At 49.3% G+C, this 17692-nt stretch overlaps 2 protein-coding genes across 5 annotated transcripts in view; one reads left to right on the top strand and one right to left on the bottom strand.

Moving 5' to 3' along the window:
• PHB2 (prohibitin 2) overlaps positions 1-17692 on the top strand; it is a 108627-nt gene that overhangs the window by 90565 nt on the left and 370 nt on the right. The gene's annotated exons all lie outside the window — the stretch shown is intronic.
• USP5 (ubiquitin specific peptidase 5) lies at positions 113-15352 on the bottom strand. Of its 4 annotated transcripts, none has more exons than XM_065028049.1 (20): positions 15018-15352; positions 13427-13552; positions 13061-13127; positions 10091-10224; positions 9640-9785; positions 9144-9328; positions 8460-8554; positions 7757-7950; positions 7523-7594; positions 6128-6209; positions 5788-5913; positions 5199-5352; positions 4626-4800; positions 3197-3285; positions 2866-2988; positions 2116-2259; positions 1813-1958; positions 1578-1731; positions 867-951; positions 113-692 (listed from the first exon to the last, which is right to left on the bottom strand). In XM_065028049.1, the coding sequence occupies exons 1-20, from the start codon at positions 15123-15125 to the stop codon at positions 599-601; spliced, it is 2499 nt and encodes an 832-aa protein (XP_064884121.1). In that variant the 5' UTR covers positions 15126-15352; the 3' UTR covers positions 113-598. The 4 variants fall into 4 exon arrangements, with proteins under 4 accessions (XP_064884121.1, XP_064884114.1, XP_064884133.1 ...); XM_065028042.1 differs by having other exon boundaries at positions 2797-2988; positions 15018-15219; XM_065028061.1 differs by having other exon boundaries at positions 13427-13575; positions 15018-15168.

Raw genomic sequence — 17692 nt, 5'->3', positions numbered from 1 at the left:
CCCGGCGTGGGGAAGGGGCCTCTGCCGCGCCATCAGTGCCGACACACCGCACCCACTCGTGTTTCAGCGCCGGGAGGGGCCCCGGTAATACAGAGAGCAGACAGAAAACGGGGATATTTCGACTTTTATTTTGTCCCTCGTGTATTTGGCATGTAAAGGGCACACAAGGGGGAGGGGGGCACTGCTCGTGGCCCACCTCGCTGCCTGCCCAGCACCCTCCCCAGCAGGGTAGGCAGGAGGAACCCCCCCACATACAAGCCACACATACACACAAGCCACCTCCTCCCAGACAGCAAGGAGGTGGCATCATCCCACCAAGCAGCAAAGCACTAGGGCTGTGTGTCACAAGGATGGGGACAGTGAGGACATTTCCTATGGAAAGATATTCCCACCCCCACCCCCTCCCAGACCCCCTTCACTCATGTCCATGGGGGCTCCAGCCCCCAGTTTATTACTCAGGGAACTCTTGTCTCCTCGCGTGTCTCCATAGACAGGACATGAAGAGACGAGTAGGGAAGAGAAGGACCCTGCTCCCATCCTCACTGCCCCCACACGCCGTCAGACCACTCCCCCCCACCACACACAGCAAGAAGATGTTCTAGCTGGGAATCCGCTGGTAGAAGTAGATGTAGCCCAGGTCCTTGGGGGGCTTCTCAGAAGCACAGACTTTCTGGTCATTGTAGATCACCCACCTGCAACAGGCAGAAGGGGAGCTCAGGGACACGAACCTGCGGCTAACGCCCAACTTGATTCCCCTCCCCTGCTCTCATCCCTGACTCCCCCCTAGGACTTCTCAAGAAACAAGGGAAGACAGTGATTTAAAGCTGTACCTCAGAGTCCCCTTATTCTGTGAAAATCCCTCTTACCTGCCATCTTTCTTGATGTGACAAACATAGTGTCCACACATAGTCGAAGTGCCCATGTGGCTGATGAAGGCAAACAGCTGATATTCTTGAGAATAGGAGAGAAGAGAGGACTGGTCAGAGAGGAAAGGCATCTTATCCTGAAACACATACCCTGTGCAAAGGATCCCCGAAGGAAGCTCTGCTGGGTAATAATTTAGAATCGGGTTCCTGTCAAGCATGACTGTGAGGATTTGGTCTCAAGGCCAAATGTGCAGGGAAAGAGGAGATGGTAACTGCCATTTAGCCTTCTCTCTTCCAACTGCTCACTTGGCCCATGGGTGCCGGGTGGTTAAGGGTAGGGATTCCCCCTCGCTATTGCACCCAGGAACATTTGCACTGATTCTACACACAGACTGGATCCTGTTTTATCAATGGGAGTCTGAAGAACAGAAAACCCTCCTAGAACAACTGAGAGAAAGAGGCATAGCGCCTTCCTGTCCTTCACTTGACAGCACTTCCTCTGCCTCTCTCTTACTGGTTTCCAGGTAGTTTCCAGCCCGAAGGGTCTCAGGCCCCACATTGCCATCCCTCTCCTTTTCCTCCCTGCTTCCAGCTTAACAACCAGATCAGCAATTGCTGCTTCTAAAACCTCTGGTACTGCATGGATTAGGGAGGATAAAGCCATGTTGAGTTTGCACCCCAAAATCCATATTCCTGCTGCTTGGAACTCACTTCCAGGCCCATCACGCACTTTAGGACCCACGGGAACAGATTCAGAGATGGACTCAGCTGCCGACCGCCCCTCTGAAATATCCATAGCAGCTTCTGCATCAAGGTCATCAATGTGACTAAAGATCCAATCCACAGCACGCTCCAGACTGTTGTTCTGGAAGGAAGAAGACTGTGAACTTGGGAATGCCTGTTCCTGAGAATATCCTTTCACTCTGATGTCACCTATGCCTCTCACCGTGGCTCTAAGCGCTTTCATAGCTTGGTCCCGGGAGAAGCCCATGGAGACAATGGTGGCCACACTGTCTTCTGAAGGAGGGTCTGGGCAGGCAATCGTAGACCCTGGCCCACTGGATCCAGGGAGAACTAATGGGTTAGCAAAGTCTGCAGCAGGAAACAGAACACAGCTCAGAGCAGTTAGATCTCTCCAAGAGGGACACAGTCTCAGGCCAAACTACTTCAGTTTTCTACTGTGGTAGTGGGACAGGAAGTACAATGTCCCAGAAGCAACAAGCTTCACTGTGGCCATGTAGCCTCATACCTGGATCATCCATATGTGACATGACCCAGTTCATGGCAGCCTCAACCCCACTGTTCCCTGTGTAATACACGGCTTTGCGGCAAGCATCCATGGGAAAGCCCATCTCCACTAGCTGGATAATCACTGACTCATCCAACATGGGTGCTGTGGGAAGAAAGAGATTAGAGCCACCCACTCCCACCCAGCGTTTTCTGCTCCGTTTTGTGCAGTGTCACACAGCCCCCCAAGCCATCATTTCCTGGCTTCATTTCACACAAATTCTGTCTCTCTGCTCTTCTCATTCTTCCTCAGAAGCACAGTCTCACACACGGACACCCCAAAGAAAAAATGGATTCAACTCATTAACTCAGAAGCACTGGCTCTTTCCACGCCTCCAAACCCTACCTCCTATCTGCAACTGTGAAAATAAAATACTTCTACCAGTTAAATCTTGTATAAACCCCAGCTCTGCCCCCTCTAAACGCCAGAGACATGCCATCTCCCCATCTTCCACGGAACAGGAATCAACAAACTCCCTTGCATAACTCCCTTGCATAACAGGCATGCAAGGGAGGCAGCGACATTTGTGGACAGAGGGACTAGGAAAGTCTGAGCAAGTGGGAAACCACTAGCATGGGAGACAAGACAAGGAGAGCAAGGAAATGAGTCAGGCATCAGGAAGAGAGCAGGAGAATCACTAACATGTTGGAGAGGAGAAGTGAGGGGAGCAGAAGGAGTCGTCGTCCTCGTTGCCATAGAACCCTAGGCTACCTTTGGGCTCATCTGGTGTCACCAGTGGGGGTGCGATGTCTGGCATTTCTTCTTCTCCATCTTGCAGCCCTGTTCCCTGCAGTGCAGAGATATCCAGCTCCTCTGGCATTTCAATGGAGACATCTGCAAAAAACAGTTTTGCTCAGCCTCCCCACAGGGGCACAAACAAAAGACTTGGTTGGGAGATCTAGAAAAGTAAGTCCCTGGGGATGCAATAAGCTACACTCTGCAGCACCTTTTGGGGTAGTTACTTTCCTCTTTGTAGTAATGACTGCTATACCCACATGTGACACCCAATACTTATACGGTCTCTACTTCTCAGCCTTCTTACCAAGCTTTTTGGGCACCCAGTCCAGACCGAAAGTGAATTTCTTGATCTGGATCACTAGATAATCTGGGAAAGAGGCGAATCGTGTTGTTCTGAAAGAGAAAATACTTTTAAATACTTTGTCAGCAATGATTGAAGGCACCGAATTGATTCAAGAAATCAGCGAGTACGGTGGAGGCATCTCCTATGGGGGAATACATGTATCTGTGCAGCTCTCCTATGCTGAGCTTAAAACTCTCTACAGAACCACTTGTAAAGCAGATGCTCTGACCAAATGAGATGGGATGCAGTACTTAGAAAATCTTGGGGGATGAGGAAAAATAGTGCATGCTCTCTACCTTCCAATCCTGTATTTTACAAGCCTCCTCAGATTTTAGTATTTAATTCAAAGTCTAACTCTTAAGGAGTGTAGAAGAAATAACATTCTATTAGACTGAGAGATGCAGCTGCAAGAACTGACAAGCTTTCAAGCACAAGAGCACTTCTTTGGATACAAAGCAGAAGCAGAGAATTTTAAGATAACTGAATTTGGTCAAACATTACTTAGTTATACAATTTGAGAGAGAGGGTGTCTGGAATCTATGAAACAGAGGGGAATGTTTGTGAAGGGAGAAGCAGTAATAAGACAGACAGATACTTAATATTGGGGGCTAATTGCAACATGTCTTAAAACTAATTTAAGTAACAGTATATATTTACTGCTCATTCTCCCAAACTGCTTGAACACAACTCACTACCTAAAAGCAAAATGAAATGTTACTTTTCATTGTGATCATGTTACTGACTGTTTATAGTAGCTACGGATTAATAATAGAATATTTGTTAGAAAAACATTTCCAGTTCTCTGAGGACTACCCCTTCATTGCAGAACAGTCAGTAGCATCGCAGCAGAAAGCCACTTAAGTTTGTAATCTTCTCACTACACCTTTGCACAGTCACATGTGCTGCAGGCAGCAAGACAAATTAAAGCTGTTTTTTAAACCTTGCTACTAGCATTTTTAGCATTCTTTAAAATAACTCATGAGACTGTTGGACTCAGTGTTTTGCTCAAACTTTAGTAGCTAAGAACTTGATTTAAGAAATTCTAGAGACCATGCAAGACCAGTGTTGCCATACTCTCAGTACTGTTTTTAAAGCTACACCTTGAATTTAGAATAGAAGCTGCTAGTTTTCTGGAATATCACTGTATTTTCATAGCCCCTCAGCAAAGGAAATCTGATGGTAAGGACTTCACTAGTACTGCTGTTCTGCCCATCGGGGGCAAACACTCCTGCACTGACAGACTGGTCCCCGCTCTGCTTCAATGTTATATGGCTCCAGGATGTGGAGAACTAAAAAGCTTTGGGAATACTTCTTCCCCAAGCAACTACAAGAAGTCACCAAAGCTATTGCCAGTTTGTCATAGCCTAGCTGGTAAGTCACACACACTCACTTGAGAGCCACAGACTTGGCCTGCAAGGCTGTGCTCCAGAAATCATCCACCTGCTCTGGAGCTCCATAGGCCTCTAGGCAGGAGCTGAAAGGCACCTTGGCTCGCACCAGCTCTGGCAGTGGCTGCTTCTCCTCCTCTGCCTGCCGCTTCTTCTCCTCATACTCCAGTAGTTCATCTAGAAAATAAAGCAGAGGAGTCACAGACCACAGCTAGGTACCTACAAAGCAACTGGTGCCAGCTACACCCAGAGGCAGAACAGGCCTATCAACACATCATCAAGAATAGAGCACAAAGCAGACAATGTCTTCCAGATGGTAAGGTTCAGCTACTGCAGTCCTGTCTTGCTGTTTGAATCACAGCCCAGCTTGTGCTGCCAGAGGGACATCACCATGTCACACCACCTCTAAAGAAATCAGCCCGATCCCCCAAAAGAGGGTGAAGGATCAAACTGGCTTCAGAAGTGACAAAGTCAGTCCTTTAGGAAGCCCATTTCTCACTAAAGGAGTTCTGTAATAGAAGTACGGTATCTAAACATAATGTCTGCTACTGTTCTGGCCTTGGCACGCTACTGACCTTTGTTCAGTGCAGCATCCATGGGCACAGGCAGCTGCATAATATAGTCCACACGCTGGGTATATTTCACTTTTTCTGTGGCCAGGCACTTCAGCTTCTCCTCCACCAAAAAACGGAAGACCTCATTAGGGTTCTCTGAGCTGCGGCAGTTCCTCTGAAGAAGGAAAGATTAGAAGGACAGATGTAACATCAGAATGGCAGAAATAAATATCTGCAGTAGTGGTGGTTTCACACAGGACATGGCTAAAGAGTATTCACTTCCGTATGCAGTCCCCTGGAAAAGACAGCAAAGAGGAACTAGACCTAACTTCTGTACCCCAGGAACCCAGGACATTCCTGCTCCTAAAGATAATTTACGTGTCCAGTTGTGCTATTCCCAAAGGAAATTCCTCCAAGGAATCGGCCCTGAAAACATGGCCAAGCACCTCTCCTTCTCTGCTCCCACAGGTGCTAGCTGGCCCATTTCCCTGTGTTCTCTCTCTCCCTCTGTTTCAATGGCCAGCTTCTCATCTCCACTACTCACTCCCTGCTGCGGGGAGAAAACAAAGCTGGACTTTTCCACAATTTGACAGATAGACTCAATTATTACCTCCACCATATTGATGAAATGCAGAAAGAACTCCTGGGCGTCCTGCTGTCGGTTAGTGGAAAATTCTGGGTGCCCCTTTCCAATGAGGGACTTAAACATGCGTGGAGCAATGCCATTCTGCATACCCTGCAAATAACAATATAGAAGAGGAAGGTGGTCATAATTTGCCAAGCGTGTGTCCTGGCATGTGGCACTCTACTCTTAGCCATGCTTTCCTTCAGGTGACAGGGCCCCGGAACGAGTCCCAGGACATGTCTTCAGAAAGGGTTCTCCCTCCATCCCCCATACACAATGCCTCATGAAACACATACATCATGAGGATGCCGTATCCAAGACTCACCTTCTGATCGGGCTGTTGTTCCCCATCTGCAGAAGCTGGCTTTGAATACTCCCCAGAAAGCAGTCCATGGCCCAGTTTGGCTCTGGAATGATGAAGAAGTCACTGTTAGCATCAAAATGGTCTCTGCAATCCCACATACTCCAGGAAGTACATCAACTCATCCAGCTTTAATGCTACCATGGACTGTCAATCCCACAGAGATCAGTCCTCTCTGCTGTACCAGCCAAGATCACCCTACCTTGATTTGCTCTCTGGGCCCATGAGACACATCAACTTGAGAGTTACTAGAACTTCTGGGCACCAATCTCAACCATTGCTTGCACACTGGGGAGCAAACGAAGGAAAAGCTTCCTTTTCCCCACAGAAGGGTAGCTGGTGCTGAACCACACTGCAGCTGCCTAACACCCAAACCGAGTGACAGCCTGATATGGACAAAATAGCGGTACATCTGACTGACTGTGCAGGAGACAACAGGGTAGAGTGAATCTGTCTGAACCAGAAATAGCATTGCTATGAGCAGACTAATCACATTTTCCCAGGGGAAAGATCAAGAATGTGAGGCACTTAATGGACAACAGTCACTTTCAGCGATTTCCTGCTATGCTCAGACTCTCCTACTATTCTACTTCATTCCAGTCCCTCTCCATCACTGTTGACATTTGTCTGGAACCAAACCCTACCAGTTCCTCCCTTTGCCCAGGCAAAAGTCTTTCCAGCTGTCTCAACTTAATCCTCTCCTCAGTGAAGATCTCACCCCAGGTTGTACATATTTAGAACACTCCCTTATCACTGAACTCCTTTCCACAAATGCCAGCTTCCATTCCTGCACTGCAAACCTCCATATCCTGCTTTGCTGTTTTAAAACAGATGCAGCAGAGAACTCATGTATTTAAAATGCAAGACCCTCATGAATCTTGTGTTCCTCCTTCTGTATATTCTCCTGCTATTGCTCGCAAATACCTCTTTCAGGAAGCCTCTTTAAGGATACATAAATTATCCACTGAGAACAGAGTTGCCCAAGTCTGTGTATTTCTTTCCTCTTAGTCATCTCCCTCCACTGCAGAGAGCAAGCACCTTTTTGCTGTTGCACAGACAGAATATGCCTACCAAAAATCCCCTCGTGGTAACAGATGGTACTGCATTCCCCACATAATACATTCAAGAGCCTCTCATGAAGCCTGAGATGTGCTCTGTTCTCTCCATGTGGGGCATTCAGTTGAACTTTCTTGGCTTAGATCCTTATTGATCAGTGAGGATCAGTGTCTCTGGCGATGGGCATGGAAACAGAGAAGTAAGGCTTGAGGGAGAAACCTGCAGCAAAGCACACTGTAGCAGCGCAGCGGGGACGCACCCAGGCAGCCTCAGCCTTCCTTCTCTCACCAAAACTCTACGTACACTTGTGTGCTGAAGTCCTGTGTGGGGTCCGAAGGTGCACTTTGGAATATCTTCTCCAGCTTGTCCACATACCTGCAAAGCAAAACGGAGCCATCTAAAGGACATGTGAGTTCATCTAGCAAAGACACAGTTCTAAGCCTGATCACTGCAACAGATGCTCCCAGTTCTAGACGATCTTTATACTGATCCCAGGGGATCCCAAGCCAATAAAAAGGAGTGACTAAGCTCACTTACTTTCTCTGGAAGTCTGGGATACTGAACAGCACCTGCATCACAGAGTTGAGGTAGCAACTGTTGCCCAGGTTACGGATCCCAGTGTACCCAGGCCCATAGAGGGGCTTAAGCTGCACGCCAGACTCCTGGATGAGCTCCCACTCCCCAATGCGCTGGTTCATGTCTATTTCCAGTTCTGTCATTGTCTTGTCTGTCTAAGGAGGAAAAGAACAGGAAAAAATTCTCAAAGAAGACTCAAGCGAACATCAGAGGTATCAAAAGGGCAATCCTGTAGAGAAACATAGACTCAAATCCATTCTGGTTTATCAAATTAGAAGAGGTGGAGGATACAAAAATTGTTTTCAAATATCTGAGTACCTGGGTTAGAAAGAGGAATTATAAGAAACATGGGAGACATCTGAACCATCCCTTGTGAAGGGCGATGGAATTCACACACAAATACTGAATCTAAGGAGCAAAGCTCAGAGCCTGGGAACTTCCCTGTGGATGGTATTGACACAGAACTCCAAGGAAATAAACCCAAGGGACAGGAAAGAAAGGTAAAAAGGGCAACTAAAGAAGAGAGGCAGATGAGACAACTCTCTGCTGGACAAAAAACAGGGTTTGTTGACCAGGAATGGTTCTGCATAATCACAAAAAGCTAGGATCCAGCTAAGAAACCTCAGACTTGCTTCTCTCCCCCTCTGGATGCCACCCCCCTCACCTTCTGCATCTTGAGCATGTCAATCCCAAAGTGAGCAAGGTGTTCTGCCAGGTTGGGATCCAACACCATGTCATCCTCATCGTAGGAGTAGACATCTATGCAGGAACAGAGGAAAAGGAGAGACTTATAATGGCCTGTGATCTAAAATTCACTGCTGGATGAATCGAACACAGTGCTCAGAACTGGGAGTTTTGTCAAACAGAGTAGTTGAGGTTTTTCTCATTTCTGAGGGGAGTAGCACGACAGACAGAATATTGAAGTTCCTCTGAAACATGTGACAAGACAAACAACTTTGTCACTGATCAAGGTACAGAGGTATGTGTATGCCTGGAGTGAGGTAAGTGAGGTACTGTGCCACATACTCTCTGCTCAGGCTTTGGACACAAAATGATAAACATTCCCCCACAGAAAATAAGATGGCGACCTGGATAAGTATTCTAAAATCCTCAAATTACAAGGGAGGGGAAGAGGAAGGCAAGGTTTTATCAGCTGTTTCTTTCCCTGCCACAACAAGTAGGTCAGAGTGGGAAAGTTCATGATAGGATGACACTGCATGTTCCAGGTCAAAAGATGGGCAACACCAGCCTGATACCTGGAAATTCTCTCTGACTTTCCTTGTCAGAGGTTCCAGTCAGCCTGAGTGGTGCCTGGCACCCTTAACCCTCAGAGGATCCCCCTTCTCACCAGCCCCATCAGGAGTAATTGTTCCCAGTTTTACAGCCAGTGGGTAGCCAGTTTCCCGGTAGTGCTCGACTGCATGATTGTTGCCACCACTGCCATCAAAATAACGCCGACCACAGAGGATGGCTCCATCAGTCATGTTCAGCCACAAGTTCTCCCTCATGTCACACTTGCTGCACTTCCAGCCACTATTGACAAGGAATAAAGAAAAAGAGATTAAGGTGAAAACCTTTGGGTTGTATAATACCTCCTAAGCTCTCTCCATTACTACCCACTGACCACAGTATAAACAATCTAATTCCTCTTACTTCAAAACACTAAGCAGCTTGAAGTATCTTGGTTTGTCACTTCCATTGAATTTACTATGACAAGTCACACTCAAGAGACTCACAAAGGAAGTCTCATCTGCTGCTGCAGTCCAGGACAGGACAGGAGAAGAAGGTGCTGGGGGTGGGCCCAGCATACAGAGCGATACATCTAGTTTCAGTACTATGCTCACCACGGCGGGATACGGACATCATTCTGAAGTTGTTGCAGGGAAAAAGCGTGTTTGGATACACGTCGAACCTCCCCATCCCATGCCTGCACCTCCTGCTTCCGTGAAGCTGAATCTGCTGTCAGGATGGCCTCGACTGCACTGGCAATCTGGAATTAGAACAGCAGGAAAAAAAAAAATGAGGGCACAAGGAGAGACGCTTCCAGTGGCCCAAGCCTCCACATTTAGGTTCAGATCAGCAAATCAGTTGTGCTATGGCAGCACTCAGGAGCCTCAGCCACAAGCCAGGGCTCTGTAATATAAAGCACTATAGAAATGGAGAACAACCCTGCTTACTCCAAGCTGAGACGACACAGCAGCTCTGCAGGATTCCTTTTACAGGACAGAAGTTCCTTCTCTGTAATGGTGTTTCCTCCTTACCAACAGAAAACACAGCTCTCCAACCCAAACATACCCTGTCTCTGACCATGTCTGGTAGTCCCTCCAGCCCATCGCGAGGAATATCCAAATGCTCTGGGAAAATTACTATTTTTACATCTTCATCATACTCAAACTTTTCCTCCGTGATATCAAATCCACCTTCTACACCTACAGGAAGAAAAAAACATTGCAGTAACAGGTGAAACTAAATAGCTTCTGATGCCTGTTTGCTCATAGCTTACAAGAAATCAGGCTCCACAACTACGGCAAAGTTCTAGATTAACGACCCACAATCTTTCTTCTATTCCTGGATCCCAAAGGTTCTGATGGAGATGTGGACTTCACAGAAGTAAATATAAGCCTAGTGACAATAGGTTTGCTTTTCACAGCTCTTTGTATAGGTGCTTAGAAGGAACCTACAGAAGACCTGCAATAGAGAGGCAGTAGCCAGAACATGGCCCATTATAAAGTACTACTGCTCATCCTTCACAGTGTATCCAAGACAATGAATCGCAATGGGCATGAAGAGATTATACTCTAACCCTGTTTAGAGTTTAGTTTAGTCTACCAGCATCTTTAAGGAGCCTGGCTCTGCTTCTTGCCCTTTCCAGGAAGTACAGTTCAGAGTCCTGAACTTAAGTGGGAAGAACCAGGAGTTCCTGTGACACCACAATATCCAGAAGTACAGGAAAAGTCTTAGGAAAGGTATAGCACTAGTAGTTTCTCATACCCATCTAGCCATGCTTTACAGAGGTTAAAACAGAAATAGGACTTCCATACAGAACAGGTTATTTGCCAGCTGTCAAGAGTCATAGTCTTGACAAGATGAACCGTCATCAAAAAGTAGAGTTTGCAGTGGAGAGAACTCAGTGTAGGTACTCAGGAAAAAAACCTTGGCCTTTCCTGTTCTCCAAGCATTCACACCTTACACCACAGAAGGAAACATGCAGAAGACACGTGGCTTACTAGCAGCCCTGACCCCGTGTTTTTCTTTTGAAACTGATTTTCCTTTATTTCTTTAAAAATGGCATGCTATGACTGCAACAGATCTCTGAAGGCAATACGAGTTCTTGCTGTTTACTGCCTTTGCCTCAAGAATCCCACGTGCAACACAGTTCTGATAACCATTTCTGAATTTGATTAAAATACTGACGAAAATTCCTTGTTCCTACAGTATCTCCTGCAACTCTCTCCTCAGATACCTATGATTTTTAGACTGTGCACCAACTGTCATGAATGAATGCAGATGCTGCAAGCTTGAGAGATTTTAGAAATACCTAAAACAGACACCAGTGTCATGCAACAATGTATTCAGACAATCCTCTTCTGTGCCTCTTCAGCACATCCCAGAGATATCTCCTGTCACCACTTCATAGACTAAAGCAATACAGAAGCCCTCAGGGTATTGCACAAATCCCAAACTCTAAACAAACTAAAACAGGCTGGTGAGGTCCCCTTGGGTGGTTATGTGAACCTTCTGAGGAGGAAGAGGGTCTTCAGCCAGCAGACTGTCTCCTAGCCCTTCTTCCCCCTTATACAGCCAACAGCTTGCCATGAGGTACACCGCCTCCCTCTCCCTGGCTGTATCTAAGTACCACTAACTCCAAAAGTTGTCCAACAAACATGCAGGCATGGGAGGCAAACACTATAGATTTTTTTTTTTTTTTTCCAATGGAGGGCAAAGCTAAGGCACAGAGAGATCAAGGGCTACATTTTGCAGCCAATGACATCTTGCTCCTAAATTTTTCTAGTACTTAAAAAAAAAATCTCCCACATCAGGATTAGCTGAATCACCACAGTTTATCTAAAAAAGAGGGAGGAAAAAAAAAATCTCTCCGGGATTTAAAATCGCTGCCTCAACCACTATCTTCTATTCCCTTCTGCCCCATTCACACCACTAAGCTTTTATCACAGACACCTATTTGCTGACCAAATGACAACAGTTGTCTCGAGACCTTTGTAGAACTGAGGATGCAGAAATAACTCATAATGCGGATTGGGTCTCATCTCACCAAAAGCAGCATAATCATACACATAAAAGCATTGTCTTTCTGAACAAATGTAGATTCTAGGCTCAATTTTGCTGGAAGTGACCTTGGGGACTCCACCTCATCATAAAAAGAGGGAGCAGCTGAAAATCTTAATTTTGGTTTGCGCTGTGGCAGAGTGGAGTCACCAGGCGTCTGCTACACAACAGTACAGCTAGGAAAAAAGTGAGCAAAAAGCAAGATGTGCACAGTTCAGGTTCTGGATTTCCCTCTAGTGGTCAGCTTCCAGCAAGCCAAGAACCTGTTACTACTAGAAAATGTTCCTTTACAGATCTCCATGATGGTTCAGAAATTACTGGCCGAGACTGCTCCAAATAAGCAGCATCTTCATTCTGGCCATGACAGCCTTTGCAGTTGGTGCAAGAGAGTAATGGAACAGTAGTGCTGTTCTTCCAAAAAGGGGCTTGTTTTTAATATTACAATGTTCACATGTATTTCTTCCATTATCAGCTTGGCATTTCAAAGAACTACCAATCAAAAATGTCAATACAGCATTTACCAGTAATTTCTTCCTCATCTGTATAAATAACACTAGTTCAATTTCTCATAAGTTTAAAAAATAGTTTTTCTATCAGCAACTTCAAACTTACATTTCTCAGACCTACATGTTTGCTCAAACTTACATCGGGCCCACACTGGACACATCTGCATTAAGCAACAGCCCACACCAAGCTGAGTCAGATATACAGAGTTAAGAGAAGATGCAAAACATATTTACCTGCAGAAAACATGATGTGTCTTTGAACACAGAACAAAACTACCACCTCAACAACTGTTTTGTGGTAACTGCCCATCTAAGACACGCTAGAAAAGATGAAGTTTGAATTCAGTTGGGGATACTAGCTTCAACTAGTCCAGAAGAGGAAAGGCAAAAGAGATTGTGCCACGAAGCCAGGCAGCTCCAAAAGACTGGTCCAAAACGACAAGGACGATATAATACACAAGCGCTTTCTTACCAATAGCCAAGCGAGTTGGTTTCTTCCTTGGGGGGTCCCCAGCAGTGGAGTTGGTATCTTCTTCCTTCTATTTTGTTAAGAAGAAATAGAGAAATAGAGTTAGGGGGTCAGGCAAGCTGTGGCAAACCTTAAGGATTAAAATTAAGCTACTGTGAATACAGAAAGATGCTAGGCAGAAACAGCATAAACCACCCATACAACAATTCAACATAAGCAGAGCTAAAGAACTGCTGCACCTCAATTCACCAAGAAACACATTTGTTATATTCAGGAGACAAAATTCTGTATCTGATTGAATACAGAGACATATCCCAGCTCTCAATTTCAGAAGAAGTTTAATTGTATGTTTGTTTGTTTGTTTTTTACCAGTTTACGTGTTCTTTTGAGGTGAAGGTAGACCCGCTGGCCTGTTTTCTGATAGTGCTTTTCCACATATTGCTTCCCAAAGCCCAGGAACGTGTTCATGCAGATATATAAGCCGCCATCTGACTCCTGAACAGAAAGAGAGGTAAAAACTGGAGGAAAATGGTAAAGAATGCCATTCCAACTGCTAAGATAGGCCCAGACTTACCTGTAGGAACACCACTCATTATTCATTAAGTCACAGCTACAGCTCATTCCTACACACCAGCCACTTAGTAGCTAGTTAGAAACAAGATGCTGACCTCCAGCCTGGCTGTCCCAGAATAACAGGTACTTCTGTCAAGCTGATGTATTTGAAAACCTGTTTGCCTGTTCATTTACGGCAGGACGCTACTGAATCAGGAAAGCCTGAGTGAGATTCCTCAGAAGCTTACCTTGTGAAACGTCCTTAGCATGTACAGTTCACATGGTCAGAGCACAGTACAATCATTACCAATATGACCATCTCATCTGAAAGCACCATTCCCAGTGCCATAGGGAACTTTGCCAAACTACAGTGTGAGGAAGGTTAACAGACCACTGTTTATTTTTGCTGCTGCATTCTGAAGTTTGTGAGTAGCTCAGAAACAGAAAAAGAATGAACCCTGGAGCAAGCACCCCAACCATCCCACAAGGACCTGGAAAACACCACTCATTCAGCAAAGATACCCTTTTTAAATTGAAGTGAGGGACCCAAATACAGAGGCTGGAAAACAGGGATGCCACTAAGAAGCCCTCAGCCTGTTTCCCAACACTAAGCAGCTGGGACAGAGTCAGGGCAGAGAGTGAACAGACAGCCATCACTGTGGGGCCTGGGGAGGGAAAGAGGGCCAGGCTGCCGTGTGCTGCTTTCTCGAAGGCCCCGTACCTTCCAGCCGCAGCCCACCGCCAGATGGGTGCCTGCAGAGGAGGCACCTCGCCCTCCAGCCGCCTGGGCCTCCCTAGGTCCGCCTAGGCCAGGCAGGGGTAGGGAGGGAGGAGCAGGAATGCCGGCGGGGTGGAGACGCCTGGGGAAGGGACCACTGCCATCTTAATGACACAGCACCGACTCGCCCCCCGCCTACCGGGGCACGCCACGCGGTGAGGCCCGGGGGCTGCTCAGACCCGCAGGGCGGGACCCCCCAGCCCGACCGCCCCCCGCGCCAAGGGCCGGGTCTGGGGCGCGCCGCGCCCCGCCCCGCCCCGCCGAGGGCTATAAGTGCCAGCAAAGCCCCCACAGCAGAGGGAGGTTAGGGGACACCCGCTCTCCAGGCGCTCGGGGCTGGACTGGGCCACCGCCGAACGGGGCGAGCGACCTGCCCACGCCCGCTCCGGCTCCAAAACTACAGCCCCCAGCGCGCCGCGGCAGGGAGGGGCGCGGCGCGGGGCACGCCGGGCGCTGTAGTTCCCCAGAGCCCCGCGCTCCGCCCGGCCGCGGGCCGCTCCGGCCGCCGGGGAACCACAAGTCCCATGGCGCCCCGCGCGGGCGGCGCCCCGACAGGCGGGTGGGCTGGGAGCGGGCCGGAACGGGGGGCAGCCCGGCGAGGCGGGCGAGCCGGCCGCGGGGCGCGCTTACCGGCGTGTCAAAGGAAAAGGCGCACTCGTCCTTGTGGACCCGGTCGCCGGCCTTGGGCACCCGGATGGACGGCAACACCGAGAGCAGCGCCTCACTCAGCTCCGCCATGACAGCGGCTCACTGCAGCACCGCCCACAGCCCCACCCTAACCAATCAGAGCCCAGTGTGGGCATGCGAGCTCCGGCCAATCCCACGTCGCACGGGCGCGCCGGTAGCGAGGCTGAGGGACGGGCCCGCGGAACCGCCCGGCCGGTTCGCCCAATCGCAGCCACGCTTCTGCCGTCACGGGAGGCCGTGCCAGACTCCTCGATCAATGGCGACACAAAGCTCGGCGGAGGCGGTGCCGGTCTCCCCGGAGATTGACAGCAGGCGGGGGGCTGGCGAGGCGGGACGTGCGGGGCGGAGGCTGCGGAGCCGCCGGGCGGCCCCGCGGGAGATGGGCGGCCGGGGGCGGTCCCGGGGGCAGTCCCGGGGGCGGGGCGGGGCTCCCCTCGTGCCGGGGCCAATGGGGCGGTGCCGCCCGTCGCGCGGGAGATTTGAATCGCGGCGGTGGGCGGGGTGCGAGCGCGGCTCGGCGCCTGCTGCCATGGGGGCCTCTGGCAGCGCCCCGGCCACCCCCGCCGGGCCCCGCAACAAGCACCTGGCGCACGTCAGCGACCCCCGCTCCCCCAGCGCCGGCATCCTGCGCACCCCCATCGAGGTAGGCGTCCTCCTGCGGGTTCCCCGCCCGTCTTGGCGGCCCTGGCTCGCCACCCCCACGCCTGCCCTTTCCGCAGGTGGTGAGCTCCCCGGCGGGCAGCCCTCAGCCCGGCCCCGCCGAGCCGGCGGCGGGCATCACCCAGGAGCGGGACCCGCGCTCGCCCACGCCCGGTATCTACCGCACGCCCATGAGATCCGTGTCGAGTGGTGAGTGCAGCCTCCTCAGGGCAGCGGGTGGGTGGGCGGGCTGCGCGTCCCGCGGCTCATCCCGTCCTCTGCCTCTTCCTCCTCGGCAGACAGTGTGGACCGCCTGGTGAAGCAGCTCAGCGAGGCCTTCGGGACGGAGGCCGCGGCCCCAGAGCCGGCGCCGCCGGGAGCGGCCTGCCCTGCCGAGGAACCGGCAGCGGAGGAGCCGGCCCGGCCGAGCTCCCCAGAGGCGGCCGCCGCCTCGGAAGAAGGGGCAGAGAGGCCGCCCTCCCCCAGCGCCGTCCCCGCTTGGGCAGCCCGCGCTGCCGGGCCCGGCTTCTCCTCAGGTGAGTGCTCGGTGAGGTGAGGCCCCGTGTGCCTGGAGAGCTGCACGGTCTGTGGGGTGAGCAGGTCAGCACCCTCTGCATGTGCCTTCTCCAGGCTTGATTTCCTCCAGAGGCCTTGCCTGTTCCCCCCGGTTCAGCTGTCTTCTGTCACCTCAGATAGCTTGGCTTTAGAGCTCTGCTGCTGGGAAGCCCCTGTGGGAACTGGTCTCTTATCAAACTGGTTTCTGTCAGGAGCTAGAAAACTGTTTCCAATATGTAGTCAAAATCAAGAGGTATAAATGTACCTCTGTAAGAAGTAAATATGAGTTCTTCCCTAATCTGAGACAAGATTGTGACTGTGGAGGCCTGTTCAGTGGGGTCTTGCAGTTCTTCCTTGAGAAGAGCTGGGGAGTGATGGTGAGGCTAATGCTGAGGGTCTTTAATATAAACCATGTTTCAGAAAACTCTGTGCTGAGCATATCTCCTATAAGGAGAGGCTGAAATTGCTGGGACTGCTCAGCATGGAGAATAGAAAGCTCAGGGAGCATCATATTATAAGTATATATACCTGAAGGGAGGTTATAAGGAAGGAAGAGCCAGGCTCTCTTCAGTGGTACCCCGTGACATGACAAGAGGCAATGGGCACAAACTTGTATCTGGACATCAGGAAACGCTTTATTCACTGTGAGAATGACTGAGTACTGGAGTAGGTTGCCCAGAGAGGTTACAGAGTCTCTGTTCTTGGAGCCATGTGTATGTGGTTTTAGGAAACTGTTCTAGGTGGTCTTGTTGGAGCAAGGGCATTAGACTAAGTGACATCCAGAGGTCCCTTCCAAGTCCTTGGGTAACAGTCTTTGCTGTGCAAGAAAGCAAGCTAAATTACAAAGGCCAGGAGGTATTTAAAATCCAGGAACCTCTAGCCTTGTTGTGGTACACTGATGTGCTTCCTTCTGTCACTAGGGAGCAAGCCCATAAGACGCAAGACCAACAACAAAATCATGGCAACCTCCAGTGGAACTGGCCGCTCTCCCCTCAGCATCCTGCAAGATGATAATTCCCCCAGTGCTCTTGCCCCTCGCCAGGTAAGTCTTAGTGAGTCATATTGTGGGAGGGAGAATGGTCTGGGAAAAAACAAACAACCAAAACCCAAGTACTTAAATTTTTATATTTTATAGTGCCCCAGTTTGAAACTGTGAAATAGTTGGGGTTTTTTGTGGTTCAGTCTTGTCCCTAGATGCTTCCAAGTCTTGTTCAATGTCTGTATCTTTGGCCTTACTGTTATATTGCCCTTTTTAGTGCATCCTTTCTTTTAGACATCACAAGAGAGGCAAAGCTGAATTGCCTGAAAATGAACTATGTGTTTCACTGAGAACTAACTAACCCTCAATTAACTTATGTTTTACACCATATGTTTGGTTTTCTATTTCTTTAGGGTAAGAGGCATGTGTTGGGAGAGAACCTTGG

Source organism: Columba livia, chromosome 1 (genome assembly GCF_036013475.1).
Source record: "Columba livia isolate bColLiv1 breed racing homer chromosome 1, bColLiv1.pat.W.v2, whole genome shotgun sequence".
NCBI lineage: Eukaryota > Metazoa > Chordata > Aves > Columbiformes > Columbidae > Columba > Columba livia.
The sequence above is the reverse complement of the archived record's forward strand: the minus strand, read 5'-3'. Positions and strand labels throughout refer to the sequence as shown.

Bases quoted from the DNA above. Each gene is read 5' to 3' on its own strand.
- USP5 (XM_065028042.1), bottom strand. From the start codon at position 15,125: ATGGCGGAGCTGAGTGAGGCGCTGCTCTCGGTGTTGCCGTCCATCCGG. The intron at 7,951-8,459 runs GTGAGGGGGGTG...TTTCCTCCTTAG, and splicing joins ACATGCTCAAGATGCAGAAG to ACAGACAAGACAATGACAGA. The intron at 693-866 runs GTAAGAGGGATT...TGCCTGTTGCAG, and splicing joins CACATCAAGAAAGATGGCAG to GTGGGTGATCTACAATGACC.